Genomic DNA, 14,561 nt, shown 5'->3' on the forward strand with positions numbered 1-14,561 from the left:
CAAGTTGGCTAAGTTATTCTAGGATTGTAGAATTATTCTGAAGGACTAATATGAGACTGTTAACATATATAAAAGACAGAGGCTTCATCCTCTTTTCTTCATACTGTTCTTACCTGTGTTCGTGTGGTATCATGGAACTCCAGGGCTGACATTTGATGCCACTCTTAGTGATAGATACTGTTCCCTTGTAGCTGCGTCCTTTACCGATGATGCAGTTTCTAATGTAGTCTATTGAAGAAAGCAGATAAAATTATTGCAACTATGCAAAACATATGCTGTATTTAAGAAAAAAAAAATCCATTCAAACCTGTAAGTAATTAACTCTTGTAAACTATTTCAAATAACATTGAAATTTCTTGCCTAAAGCTTCTACTAGTATTTTCAAAATAACACATTTTGAATAATCCAAAACAAACAGATGATTGAGAAGTTTTTATTTTGTGTATATATGCATAGATAACTCCAGAGAGCAGTCTCTGTACTTAACATAGTCTGTATACTCAACTAGCCAAGCAATTCTGATTTGCTCACATATATAGACCATTTTAAGAAAATATTAACAACAAAAATTAAATGATTTTTAAAATCTATATTGAATTCAAAAAGTTACCTAAGATAATTACTTTGTCCTTCTTAGTAAAATTGTGTTGATTTTTGTTTACATATGTATATGCATGAGGTAGCTTGCTTATTTTTTTCCATATTTTTGCAAACATTTCCACTGCTAACTGATATGACAAGCAAATTGTAATAACCTATATATTCCTACCAAATAATAGTACGTGCAGTTGTTAGCAAGCTAGAAGACAGTTTGAAGTAAGAACGGTCTTATACTAGATCATGAATTATGTTTAGGATTTGTAGTATTATATATATAAAGATTAACTTCTACCATGAAATTATTTTTAATTTTATTTAAACATTTACCCTATTAACTTGAAAACATCTACATATTCTACCATGTTATGCATCCAAATTTAATAGGACACAGTTAACATTCTTTCATTTCATTTACTTGATTCTGCTTTTGAACAAAGTAAATACCTAGTGAATACAATATCAGACCACCAGAATAGGCAATCAACAAATAATATGGTCTCAATTCCTCCTTTAAATATTTTTCAAGTATATGTTGAAACATAGTCCCAACTCATGTATCCAAAATCTCCATATTTTGTTATTATCAGTAATCATCACTATAATTTAGTTATCCAACATTGTTAAATGCAAAATACTGTAGCAAACTCAAAATTTGCTGTAATATAAAGTGTTTTAAACTAATGAATTAAAGTAGCACTTTCTAAAATGAACACGGAGAATGCCAGTTCTAGGAGATGCTCCTCACCCCCCCTCAAAACAAAACAAAACAAAACAAAAAAACAAAGAGAGAGGAAGGAATCTAGATTATGAAAAGTTTTGAAAATGTTTTCCTTAAAGTACCATACTAAAAATAGTCAAGATACTAGTTTCAACTGTCTTAATGGATGAATTGACTACATAAGATATCTCATATATACTAGAGAAATCAGTGAGAAAGACCACTCTGGCAGGAAATTACAACATGTATTTCATTATACTTTATTATGCACTATTTAGGGAGAAGTCAGTTACCTTTGTTTTCATAGAGGTCAAATTCATGGCCAAATTCTTTCTTCACTCCACTTGACATGCTATTGAAGGGGAACCAGAGGCATTGTTTTCTCGCTTTATCAAAAACAAAGGCCCTGAAAAAAATATCAGTGTGAAAAGAAGAAATACTACTGTTTATACAGTATTTAAAGAAAGGGCATATGGTTCATCAAGGAGGACAATATAGAAATGAACGCATAATTACATATACATAATAAAAATATGAGTAAAATTTGAACCTACCATTTTGATAGCCAAGCAAGAAAGAACAAAATTAAGTTTTTGTAGTAGTAGATTTAAATATCAGATTGAATACTCCTTGGAATTTTCTCATGTTATTCCAAAAGACTTGTAGAAAAATAACAGTTTTAACATGCAAAATCAATATGTAACACAACTATTTGAACTATTTCTGAAGGCTTTATTTTTCTGTAACTTCACAGAAAGTTGGATGATTTTTATCCGCAGTTGTATAAAATGGTATTATATTTGAGATATTTAAGCTATCTCAATTATATCTGAGATATCAGGAGTAATTTACAAAGTGTATAACTATAAAAAATATATGCTAAAATGACATTTTCTAAGGTGCATTAGATATATCAATGCCCTAGGAGATTCTCCTAAAAAGTGGGATCTGAAACCAGTGTTTGGAAATTTTTGCATATAATGTAACTTTTTGGTGAATTACAAAACATTGCAGTTTATTAAAAGCTATGAAAATGTTGAGGATAACTATTTAAGCTAATATTTCCTAAATAGGTTTGCTTATATAAGTTTTTCTTTTTCTTTCTTTTTTTTTGTGTGTGTATGTGTGTGTGTGTGTATGTGTGACAGAGTCTTGCACTGTCGCCGAGGCTGGAGTGCAGTGGCGTGATCTCCGATCACTGCGAGCTCCGCCTCCTGGGTTCATGCCCTTCTCCTGTCTCGGTCTCCTGAGTAGCTGGGACTACAGGCACCCACCACCGCGCCGGGCTAATTTTTAGTTTTTGTATTTTTAGTAGAGATAGGGTTTCACCGTGTTAGCCAGGATGGACTCGATCTCCTGACCTCGTGATACGCCCGTCTCGGCCTCCCAAAGTGCTAAGCATTTTTAATTTTAATTTAAAGAAAACTAGTAATATTAGAGGATATCTTTTTGATATAACATCTCAAAGAAAGTTACGAAAACTTGCCACCCCTACTATTCCTATAGCTAAGTATTTTTTTTGTCGTTGTTCACTAAAATAATCTATGTATATAACAAAATGATAAATACCCAAAAAAGTGAAAAATTTGTTTTTAAGTAATTCTGCCTGTAAAGTGGGTAACAAGATTTCCAGTTTGCTGATCTCATTCACTCTTTTCTCTCGTTCCAATGCAATGACAAATTCTTTAAGAAATGTGTTTTTTATATTGTTTTACACCTCCATATAAAGTGGGTGGAAGCCATCAAATTCCATGAGTTGCATCTTCTTTTAGGTTTGACTTTTAGAGTCTTTATCTTAACATCGTTCTAGTTGTAATCTTTTCAACAGCTTCTTTTGTCTATTTCCTGGTTGTTTATGGCAGGAAGGCAATTCCAGTAGCAGTTGCCAGCCACGGCTAAAAGAGGAAAGCTTCTTATCTTATTCTTTTAAGTGAATTCATGAATGAGCTATTTCCTGAAGAGCTTTGAATCAGACATTCTTGGTCATCTTTCCTACCCAGCAAAGAAGAATTTGAATCTCTAGAAAACTAATATTGTTGATATCTTCTCAAGAACAAACAGTATTTAAGAATGTTCCCCCTCACACCCATTCACTTCACAGATGGTTTTGCACACTTCTTTGGTATTTTATAAGTGGTTTAGGGTATTTTTCATTGTTTTAAAATAATTCTGTTTTATATAACATGTCTACAAATAAGATCCTTTGGTTCATTAAGACCCTAAGTTCATAGTATCATAGTATGTTAATTCAATTCTGTATAGCTAACATATTTAATAATTCCAAATACATAAGTGTGTGTGTGTGTGTGTGTGTGTGTGTGTGTGTGTGTGTGTGTATGAACAAGGAGGATTTTACCATTTCTGGGCCAATAAATCTTGGCTCTAATACATAATATTACCTGTGGTTTTCTGCACAGGTTGCCATAAATTTGGAGACCAAATATAACAACCAAAATATGGTAGGAAAGTATGAAATTTCATATATATGGAATATGTGAGCACTTACTAATTTATTAATGTCTTCTCTAGTAAAATCATTTTAGTTCCTACTAAATAAAATAAGAGGAAAGTTTTTCTTTCCTAAGTATAAGGTTGACTAATGTGAAAATTGAATGGTAGCAATACTTTCCTTACTTGTAGGTCCAAGAGAGTTTATTTTCAAAGTTAAAAATCAGCAATGAGGTGTCCTCTCCTTCCCTTCACCCTGCTCTTCCAACCCGGAGAGGGGAAAATACAACTGTATCCTCCTCAACTGCTGGAGCATCTCCATGAATCTACACAGCTGAGATGTTGATTGAGAGTAGTTGTCTCTATTTTTAACAATAGCAAGGCTTTTATAGGAAACTCAGGGAATGAAACAGAATTATCATAGGAATATACTTGCAAAGTCAATTCCCACTCCCCTTGCCAGGAACTATCTCCCTGAAATTGGCAGTTTCACTCTAGATATTGAAAGCAGATACTCTTTCCTCAACCTAAACCTGGTAAAGATCTTTTCTGACCATGCTGTTTCCTCTCAGGCCCATAACATTTATTTCTCTGAAAAAGGCAAGATGAAATTAGGACCGCTTGCCATGACCTTACTAAACCCTGTGGTCACATTACGGGTCACTACCTAAATGTAATTGAGTAGAATTTAATATGTAGAGGATTTTATGCATGACCCTATTTTAAAAAAAAAAGATAAAATAGGGAGTGAAAGACTGGGAAATAAGTGAGGGAAGATAATGAAGAACTAAAAACATGTGTCTTCTTCTGACAGTTTAGGAGACTATTAGAATGAAATTGTCACCCTCTTAGTGCAAAACAAAAAGTTTTATGCTCTGGGATCACTGGCATAGTGGTAAGGCATCAGTTCCCAACCTTTTTGGCACCAGGGACTGGTTTATTTTTCCAAGGGGGTGGAGTGGGGTGGGGGGGCCAGGGAGCGGGGGATGGTTTTGGGATGAAACTGTTCCACTTCAGATCATCAGGCATTAGATTCTCATAAGGAGCACACGCGCTAGATCCCACACATGTGCAGTTAACAATAGGGTTCAGCTCCTATGAGAATCTAATGCCACAGATACAACAGGAGGTGGAGCTCAGGCAGTAATGCTCACTGGCCTGCAGCTCACTCCCGCTGTGAGGCCTGGTTCTTAACAGGCCACAGACTAGTGGCAGGGGTCGGGGGTTAAGGACCCCTGTAGTAAGGAATTCTTCCCTATGAGGTCACACAGGGACTGTCAAAAGACATGAAACTCTCCATTTAAGTCCCCTCATGCCTCTTTAAACTGCCCCATCAATTTTCACCTGAAACTTTACCATTGCTATCCTCTTCTTTTAAACAGTCTCTGCTGACACCAGTCTCTCTAATTTTTAAACTAATTCTCTCAACACCTTTTATTTAAATCCCTAAAAGCAATGATATAATAAAGTTGAAGTAAATTTTGGCTGCTGCCCAATTTCTGTTCTAAAAATTCCTCCGTTCCTCTTGCAAGGAAAAAAAAAAAAAGGTTATTCTGAATAGATATTTTAAAATATTAGGGAGATCAGAGCCAATTGAATTTTATTTCAGTTACTCAAATTCAATTGCTCATCAGATGAGAAAAGAAATTCCATAAGCAAAGCCACTGTGGATTTTAGAAGGTAACAGTTTTTGCACTCTCCCTTACTCAAGCTATGTTTCGATAAACTGAGAGCTAAGTCTTCCTTTGTAGTGAGTTAAATCTAGAATCAAAGTTACTTATGATCAAATCACAATGACTACAACACAAAAGAGACACATGATTATAATACATGCATGCTATATTTGGAAAATTATTCTAAGAACAAAAATGAAGTAACTTACTTGCAAGTGAATGGAAGTCCATTATTCCTAGTACATCTATTAGCACATTGGTCTGCAGTATTCACTTTTTTGGTTTTTATCTTCAGTGCTGGATCTATTTTGGTTAGGGTAGTCTTTGCTGATTTTTTGAATTCGTGAATTGTATTTCTTCTTTTCTTATGTCCCTCTATTAAATACAAAATGTTTGAAAAAAATAAACATTGGAGAAATGTTTTTAAGGTTCCTATATTAAAAAAATCCCAAGAATCATCTACAAGACAGTGATTTTACCTAACAATATACTAGATTTCCAGGGGTTAGGAGCAGAGTGAGGTAGGGAATAATTAAAAGAAAGAGAGGAATATTGTAAACACGTAAAAACAAATAACTTGTCATGTAGAGTTACTCATTTACATTCTTTCAAATTAGGGAACTTTTAAAAATCAGGACAGAGTTCACACTAAAGAAATAAATAACATGATATTTTCCAAACATCATGAAAGCAAATATCAGTGCTAGAAGCATATCATATCATGCTTTATAATTAACCTTTTCATTTCCTTCTACAATTGGTCCTCATGTACATTATAGTATTTAATGAGATAAGCCAACACAAAGACAGGCGAGAAATTCCTCACTAAAAACTGTGCAGTGGATAAATTCTTCTGACCTACTCTTTAAAGTCTTTCATATTATTCATATTTTAGCCCCTCTCTCCTCATTTAATGCATAAATGTTTTCTGTGCTTTTGGACACTATTTCTTGGTATCACTGAACTATTTGTCTTGAGATCAAGCCAAATGCTGTAAATCAAATGTATGTAAAACTTCATCCTTTAATGTAGCAATATCATTTTTCTTCATGAAAATACAAGGCGCCTAGATAGCATGAAGCCTCCTACTGAAAACCTGAAAAACAGAACTAAAACATTCTAAAAGACTTAACCTTATGGATAACTTTAGTGTATCAAAAACTTGTTCTCTGTATTCTCCATTTGCCCAAAATAGCTCCAATCTGTTAGTGATCAGCATCTTCACAATGCAGATCAAAATGTTGAATAGAATGCAACTATTGTGTAATAAGGATAGATGTGCTTGTGCTCCTCTGCCTGTCAATTCTTTTCGAACATGCTTATACTAAAGGCGGTAAGGATACATTCATTTTTCAGTCAAAGAAACCAAGACATAGAAAAAAAATTAATTGACCACTTAGAATATCTCAGATTGGAAACCCACCACTCTGAACCACTGACCATGCCATCTGTATCTAAGAATTGCTAAGATCGTAATGGAAATATGGCATGTAGCATTTTCCTGAAGATTTGGTTTAAAGCTAGCAGTAGAGAAGAAATGTGGACAGTAGAGCAGGAAATACATTCCTGATCTGTATCTGTGTTGAAATGTGTCAAAAAAGGAGAGTAAAAATTTGTGTGCATGTAATTTGGAAATACACCTAGCAGAGTGAGGTACCAAAAATGCCATCATACTCTAAGTTTGTCAGCAACCACTGGCTCCAGTTGGTTTATGAGATGAGCAGATGCTACTAATTAGTGTCCATCCTAATTTGAAGGCTGCAATAAGTTAGAGAAAACATGAGGTCCTCTAAATTTCTGAATCTCTGTAAAACTCCAAAGCAGAGTCTCCAAAAGATAATACTAATTCTGCAATGATGCTTTCATTTTTAATTTTTATATGCCTTACAGGATAGAATGGCTATGGTACAACAGATACAGTTTATAAGACATTTTAACATGAAAATGAAATTAACCAAAAATTCTGTCAACATGTTATTTATTGAGCATGGACCAAATGCCTTGTATAACACTGGCAATCTTATTGACTTCGGACCAAATGCCTTGTATAACACTGGCAATCTTATTGACTTGCCAAATGACTTTAATTACCTGAAATGTTAACACCCCGATTTCTCAATCTAAAATACAAAAGTTATGTTGACTTGATAACCTTAAGTAAATGTTTGAAAATCAATTTGGATTTTTTAAATGTTATAGATATGCAAAGTTTTAGTTTTGTTTTTGAAATTTTATCCTTTAATCTCTGGCATGAAGAAGGAACTGTTATTCTTCCAAGCAAAGAAGGCATAATTCATTTCAAATTTTGGTTTCTGTCACAGAACCATGTTAATAGGAAATAAGTTTTTCCATTAAGAGTTTCTCTTTCCTTTGACCTTATTACCCTATTTCTAAGGTGCTTTGAAATGCTTCATAGCATAATAGTGATATAATTTCCTGTATAAATTTGAATGTTTCTTAGAAATAAATGATAGTTAATGGATGAAAAAAAATCTATGAAACAACTGTTCACCAAAATAGAAGAGTTTTGTACACATATTTCTCAAATATGTGTATAATTGTATTAACTAAAAATATAAAATTGAAGTTGGCCTGATGTATAATGTATTTAGTATACACGTCTAAGTGTGAGGGAAAAGCATAAAAATCAAAAAGTCTAAGACAAACATTAAATTGTAATATATTTTAATGTATCAAATGAAATAAAATCTCTGGTCAATGTTCTGGTTTCTTTTCCCAATGCCACGCAAAATGAAGGCAAGCCATGAAGAAGATTCTGGAGATCGGAGGTCTCCATGGAATTGTTGATTGTATTTAATTCTGAATCTCCTCAGTTGTCCTACTGAAATGTGTTTATGTTTTGTTGTACCTCATAAAAACAGTCTACCCTTGCTTGCTGACAAATTTTCCAATCACTACCTTTCATCTAAAGATCAAAAAGCATTTTGAAAAACAAATAAATCTATTATTTCCCTTTACTAGATAATAAATAGAAGTGAAAAGCTTGTCTGGGGCTACAAAGCTATCAGGGGCAATCAGAACCAGACACCAGAATTCTTTTCTCACTATTTTGTTCTCATGACATAGAAACTTTCCCTTTTAATTAAGTCATTTATACTAAGCCAGTAACTAATTACTAAAAAATATGAAGTTGGAGCTAATTGTACATAATGTAATCCACACATCTATAAAATTAATTCCTTATTCAATAAAAGAAAAATTCAAAACAGAAGTCATTCAAAAACAGCATCTGAAAATAAAATTCCTTTGCTGAAAATAGTTTCAACTTTCTCTTCCATATGTATTAACAACTGATGCTTGTTTTACTGAAAACAGTTAAAAGCCAAGCTTAATTTGGGAAGAAACTCAAAAATATCTTTGGATCAGATTTGTCCCTACTATTTTTTGTGCGTGACTGTTAGCTGAAGTGTATAAACAAAATATTGAAATGAAATCAAAGGGTGAGAGATCACTACAAATTTGTCATGCTTTCCTGTGCTTTAAATTACAACTCCTTTTTCCTCTTCTCCCAGTATGGTAAAACATTCTGGAAGCTATATTTCCTGAAGAACCTAAAGTCCCTGTCTTAGAACTGAAATCATTAGGATCCTAGTGAAAACCTACACACAGAAAGTAGGGTCAAATGTATCAAGGTGCTTGAAGAAAGACACATTTCTCCCTCTAGTCCCAGCACCTCACACTCATTTCTCTCAGTACCTCATATATTTTCTTCTCTGTGTGGACTAACCATTTACTTCAAAGGAAAATCATGCAAGGAAAGGATTTGCAGGGTGTGGAAAGAAGCAGGAATCTGGCTCCACATATTCTGAGAAACCTATCCACATGATTAGTGATTAACAGTTTGAAGTGGCAAGATGTTAAGATGAAAGTACACAAATAATTAATGGAAGGGAATGGTTGGGACTGGAGATTGTAAACTCTCCAAAGCCAAGAATTTCAAATAGAAATCTAAATTTTCATTATTATCTAAGACATGGATTTTTGCAAATTGGCAGTCATCTCCCCTTATTTAGAGAAGGCAACAATATCACAAATAAAGATACCAAGAAGACAGAGACTGTGTCAGATGTAAATCAAATGCTGGTATTTGAGAAGCTGCACCATCATCTCTTCCAAGGGGATTTACAAAATGAAGTGATGTCCAGTGTGATTTGAGGGGCCTCCCTAGGTATTTTCTTCCTTCTCCTTCTTTCCAGTTCTTATTTAAGGCTTCATTCTTCTAGAAGCCTAATCCTGGCCTCCACCTTCACAGTCTGTTTGTGCCTACAACTTTCCTTCCACACAGGAACTGAAGCAACCACACTGAAGAACAACTTCAATCAAGTATCTTTTCAACAAAAAACTTTCAGCTGCTCCCATGATGTTCATTTTAAAGACCACATGGTTGAGCATTACATTCAGTCCTATCCATTCTACCTCATCTTACTTTTCCACTCAGACAATATTCCGCATCACATGCCCAGTACTTCTGTCTCAAATGCTTGCCTTCAGTTGCTGTGTGGGGTCCTTCCTGGGACATTCCTTATACTTATGAACCTCTGTACTTTGGCCCACTTGTGTTCCTGCGCTAAGGTACTGACTATTCTACCATCTATCTTTTCATATGGACTTTAGTACCATATGACCCCTTAACCTGGTTTGATTCTCTATGCTAGAAATGAACTCTCAACCATAGTACAAAGTATTTCTAACCGGGTTTTTTTTTTTTAATATATCACTTAGTTAAATGATTTTTTAAAATTAAGTTTCAGTTGATTTCGCTGCTGCTGGCTTCAATATAAATGAAAAAAGAAAAAAAAAACACGATGTAGTTCATTCACATAGATTTGGGTAGGAACCTCAGCTCTGTCCCTTAACTCACAAAGAAATAAGATAACTGAGGTTTTTGAACCTCAGTTTCCTCAGGCAAAATGAGTCCAATAGTACCAATCTTATTAGAATTAAGTAAGATATACTTTACTACTTGGTTCATATCGGTTGCTCAACAAATTTAAGTTCCTTTCTCATTTGTTCATCTTTACATCCCCCACATACTCTTGAACATTAGGTGTTCATTTAATGCTTATTTTATTACAGAGGATTGGATATTTGTTTCCCATGTAGGTGGGAGTGAATAGAGGGTAATTCTAAATAGGCTAACTCCTACAAAAATGGCTTGGGCCCTTTATATTGAATATTTCTTAAGAAGCTTTTAAAAAAAGTATCTCTATAATGTATTCTGTTGATAACTGGTTGTCAACTTACAGTATATACTTCTTTCCTAACAATGTGTTATTTTATAATATGTACAAATATAAATTCATAGAATAAATAATTATAATCAAAGCTAGTAACAACAACAAAAGAAACCTCTAAATAGTCAATACTAAATGACATTTAAAAAAGAACAAACTTTTATGTGTTTAAGAGGCTACCCATGTTTTTTATTTTAAAGGTTATTTAAAAAACTATCAAAATAAACTGGCCACCTAAACAAAGGCGGACCCTCCTTTGATGACAGTTTTAGAATTATCCACTTCAGGAATTATTCACAGCATATTTGTAATTCCCAACTGGACTCTCCTTGCCTGCCAGCACTCTTGGGCTGCATTCTGCCTGTACTCAGGAAACACAGTCATTTCTACATCAGGCAAGTGAAATATAATTATCAATGTATGTCTCCTGCCAAAAGTTCATAATGCATGCCAAAAACAAATAGAAACTGCCTATGGTTGATCTACTGTTTGGGTTTTCCACACTGTGTTCCCCTTACATTCGCACAGATGAATTCAGGTAACCAGATTCTACTTCAGAACAGTGACATTTTAATCTTTAAAAATGAAAACCCTCAAAATATTAGCCATTATTTCAATTTAAGCTCAAAATCCCCTAAACCAGCAGTTGTCTGTGAAACTTTTTTTTTTTTTTCTTCTTCATCTTGAGATGGATTCTCTCTGTTGCCCAGGCTGGAGTGCATGGCACAATCTTGGCTCACTGCAACCTCCACCTCCCAGGTTCAAGCAATTCTCCTGCCTCAGTCTCCTGAGTAGCTGGGATTACAGGCGCCCGCTACCACGCCTGGCTAATTTTTTGTATTTTTAGTAGAGACAGGGTTTCACCGTGTTAGCCAGGATGGTCTTGATCTCCTGACCTCATGATCCGCTCGCCTCAGCCTCCCAAAGTGCTGGGATTATAGGTGTGAGCCACCGCACCCGATCCTGTGAAGCAGTTTTAACATGACACATCTCAAGCATGATAAGCTGCTTGATTTGAACTCACTTCTTTTTAACTTCTTCAGAAATCTTACCTAAATGCTTTCAAAGTGACCCTTCCAAACAGCGTCATTTTCCAAAAGGGCCACTTCACAAAATAAAAGAAAACCAGGTGGGTTGAATGATTTTCCTTTTCATTTAGCAAATTCTTGAGGTTTTTAACCTTTGTACCTTATCAAAAACTAGATCTGACACCTGATAAATTTCATATTTAACATCTCAAAAGATACAGCCAGTTTCCTTTTTTATATTGTAAAAAGGCCATGTCTCCATCTGGGCATTTGTTCCACTCTTTTATTCCCCTGTGCCCACCCTTGATATTCACTGCCTTCTCCCGTTGGCACTTCAGCCTCTACAATGATAATACAACAAAATACAGATGTTTCCTCTTGCCCTGATAACAAGAGAAACTTCCCAAAGCAGCAAATGAGTTCTCTAAACCTCCAGGCAATATGAACTTTCAAGCGACTCCTCCCCAACCGGCAAACCCAAGGGAGAAAGTGGGAGACAGAGAGGGGCAATTCTGCAGCTTTAATCAAAGTCTTCATGCACTGCAGTTTCCAAAGGGCAGACATCCACACCCAGAAGGGATAAGATCTTCAAAAAGAGGCTTTCTCTTTCATTTTTATGATATGCAAATAATCAGTTTATTCTGCCTCCTGAAAATGAAAACCTGTACAAAGTTGTAATTTGGCCCCAAATGTTGACTAGGTGATGTGGAATAGTGGATTATTATGAAAAATTTTTCTCTGGAAAAAGATGACTTCCTGCTGGACTGACCATCACTCTGGCCTCTTCAGACCAGACCCTCTCTTTAGCTTTAAACTAGTCCAAAGCAGCCAAGTTCAGCCAGTATTAGCACTTCAACCCTATCCCATAATCCACAACTATTAGGCTAAGTGGGACAGGGCTTGGGTTGGGGGTGCAGGAGAGTTGAGGGAAAGTTAATTATCATTTTAAATGCTATTCAAACAAACAAAAAAGAATGTCAAAAGCAAGCATAACGAGAGCTTTTAGAAACCTATACTACATACTGAGTTCAGAAAGGATGCTGGGAATAGGATAAAAAGAGGGTGTTAAAAGGAATAGGGAAGGTTAGCAGGAGACTTAAATACTAATAATAATAAAGAAGAAGAAGGAAACTAACCTGCATAGGGGATGGCGATGGGGAGCAGGAGGAGATGCAGGAGGACATGCTGCAGCAGCAGGGCTGGCAGGAGTTTGGTCACCCACATGGTGCTGCTGGACGGGCTGGCGGATCCCTCTGGAGGAGATGCCTGGGTGAAAGAATCCTGTTCGGAGTCAGTGCCTAAAAGAGCCAGTCGGCTCTGAGCTGCTTTTTATTGCGATGAGCTAAGTTTGTTGTGTGATTAACTGGAAAGATCTAGGTCTGAACTCCCTCTTACGGTAAGAAACTGTTTAACAACAGCCCTTTACTCTCTTCCAGCCCCCTCCTTTCCTCACTCGCCCCCCCACTTCAACACCACCAAACAGATCCCTGCACTCCCCCATTCCCCGCCTCCCCCCAACCCCACGCTTAGGAAAGAAACTTACAAAGAAAAGGTCACCTGGCCTGAGGCCAGCTTCAATTTGGAAGCTGGAGCTCCAGATCCCAGTGGCTCCTATCCGAGTAAGGCAGGGAGGAGCAAGGCTGAGCCCAATAGCTAAATCAAGGCACAGGCAGAGGACCATTCGCTCAATTTAAACAGGAAAATACGTGTGTTTATATATCTATTTGGGAAAAGAGGAAGGGGAAGCAGCATAAGAAGAAAGCGAAGAGCTGTCTTTCAGCCAAATGTGCCCCAGCTCCTAATCTGTCTAGTTTTCCTGCTAGAGCAATTGAGGGATTCAAAACACTGACACATGTTCTCTAGGGGTTTAGAGACCTGGGAGAGGAGGGAGAGGGGCCAGGGAGGAGAGCCCAGGCAAGTCCAGCCCAGGTAGAAAGAGGTTAGGTAAGAAAAGGGTGTGGTATTGTGGGGCCAAAATAAGCAAGCAAAACAAAAGCACGCAGATTGTCAGATGAAAAATGTACCCCTGCCCCATGGGCTCAGAGAAAGCAGTTTTTTTGTTTTTGTTTTTGTTTTCCCCCCACAAATTGTGCTAAACTCACGAAATACCACACATTTTCCCAAAGTATACAAAATAAACTTGTCTGATCTGACTTTTTAAGAGAAAGTCCAAGAAACAGTCATTGTCCACAGCCTGTCCCTGACAGGTAAATATGCCATGTGTCCTTGTACAGGCACACACGTGCACACAACACATATTCACACATGTTGGTGTGTACATACGTATGCACTGGCTAGGACTGACTTTCACCAGAAATCCCTCAAGCTGTTTGAATTCATGAGTGTTGACTATGCCTCTCTTTTCCAGCTTCATCCGCCTGTACACGACAGCCAGCTTCCCAAAGTGTAAGTGGAAGGATGAGGCGCTTGTATGGGGATGGAGGGACTGCTAGGTATCAAATCTTTGTAAGGTCATTGCACAGACCGCTCACTTGATTCAGAGATTTTGTCTTTGCACCCAGAGGTGGATGCTCTGGTAACTTTAAGCCAGAGCCTGCTTTATTTCTAATGGATGCTGAGGGAGAGTTGCCCCTGTGTCTCTCTGAGATGGATATTATTAGAGAACAGTGCCCCTGTCCACAGAGGAAGAGAAAGCAGGCCGAATGTGGGAATGACTAGAGCAGTGTGTAGCTGTACAGAAGTAATTGTGGGGCTGAATTAAACTCATCCACAGAACAGCCTTCCCTCCACATACCACCTTCATTTGTCCTCCAGCTCCCCTACCCTAACTTTCAGGGAAAAACGACCTGCCTGATAAGTCCCTGAGGTTGTGGGATAT

At 36.4% G+C, this 14,561-nt stretch overlaps 1 protein-coding gene across 4 annotated transcripts in view; it reads right to left on the bottom strand.

Moving 5' to 3' along the window:
• The window catches only part of LOC105475398 (hepatocyte growth factor), a 68,520-nt gene extending 55,104 nt beyond the window's left edge, over positions 1–13,416 (bottom strand). For 2 of the 4 annotated variants that reach the window (XM_071094746.1, XM_071094745.1), the window contains exons 1-5: positions 13,266–13,416; positions 12,859–13,003; positions 5,649–5,814; positions 1,612–1,724; positions 114–228 (exon numbers count right to left, since the gene is read on the bottom strand). In XM_071094746.1, coding sequence (XP_070950847.1) covers positions 114–228; positions 1,612–1,724; positions 5,649–5,814; positions 12,859–13,003; positions 13,266–13,403 — 677 coding nt within the window. In that variant the 5' untranslated portion in view covers positions 13,404–13,416. Of the gene's footprint in view, positions 1–113; positions 229–1,611; positions 1,725–5,648; positions 5,815–12,858; positions 13,114–13,265 lie in introns of those variants that run through there. The other 2 variants (XM_011730603.3, XM_011730606.3) reach the window with 2 other exon arrangements.
• Between the last annotated feature and the right edge of the window lie 1,145 nt (positions 13,417–14,561).

Source organism: Macaca nemestrina, chromosome 4, assembly GCF_043159975.1.
Source record: "Macaca nemestrina isolate mMacNem1 chromosome 4, mMacNem.hap1, whole genome shotgun sequence".
NCBI classification, from domain to species: Eukaryota; Metazoa; Chordata; class Mammalia; order Primates; family Cercopithecidae; genus Macaca; species Macaca nemestrina.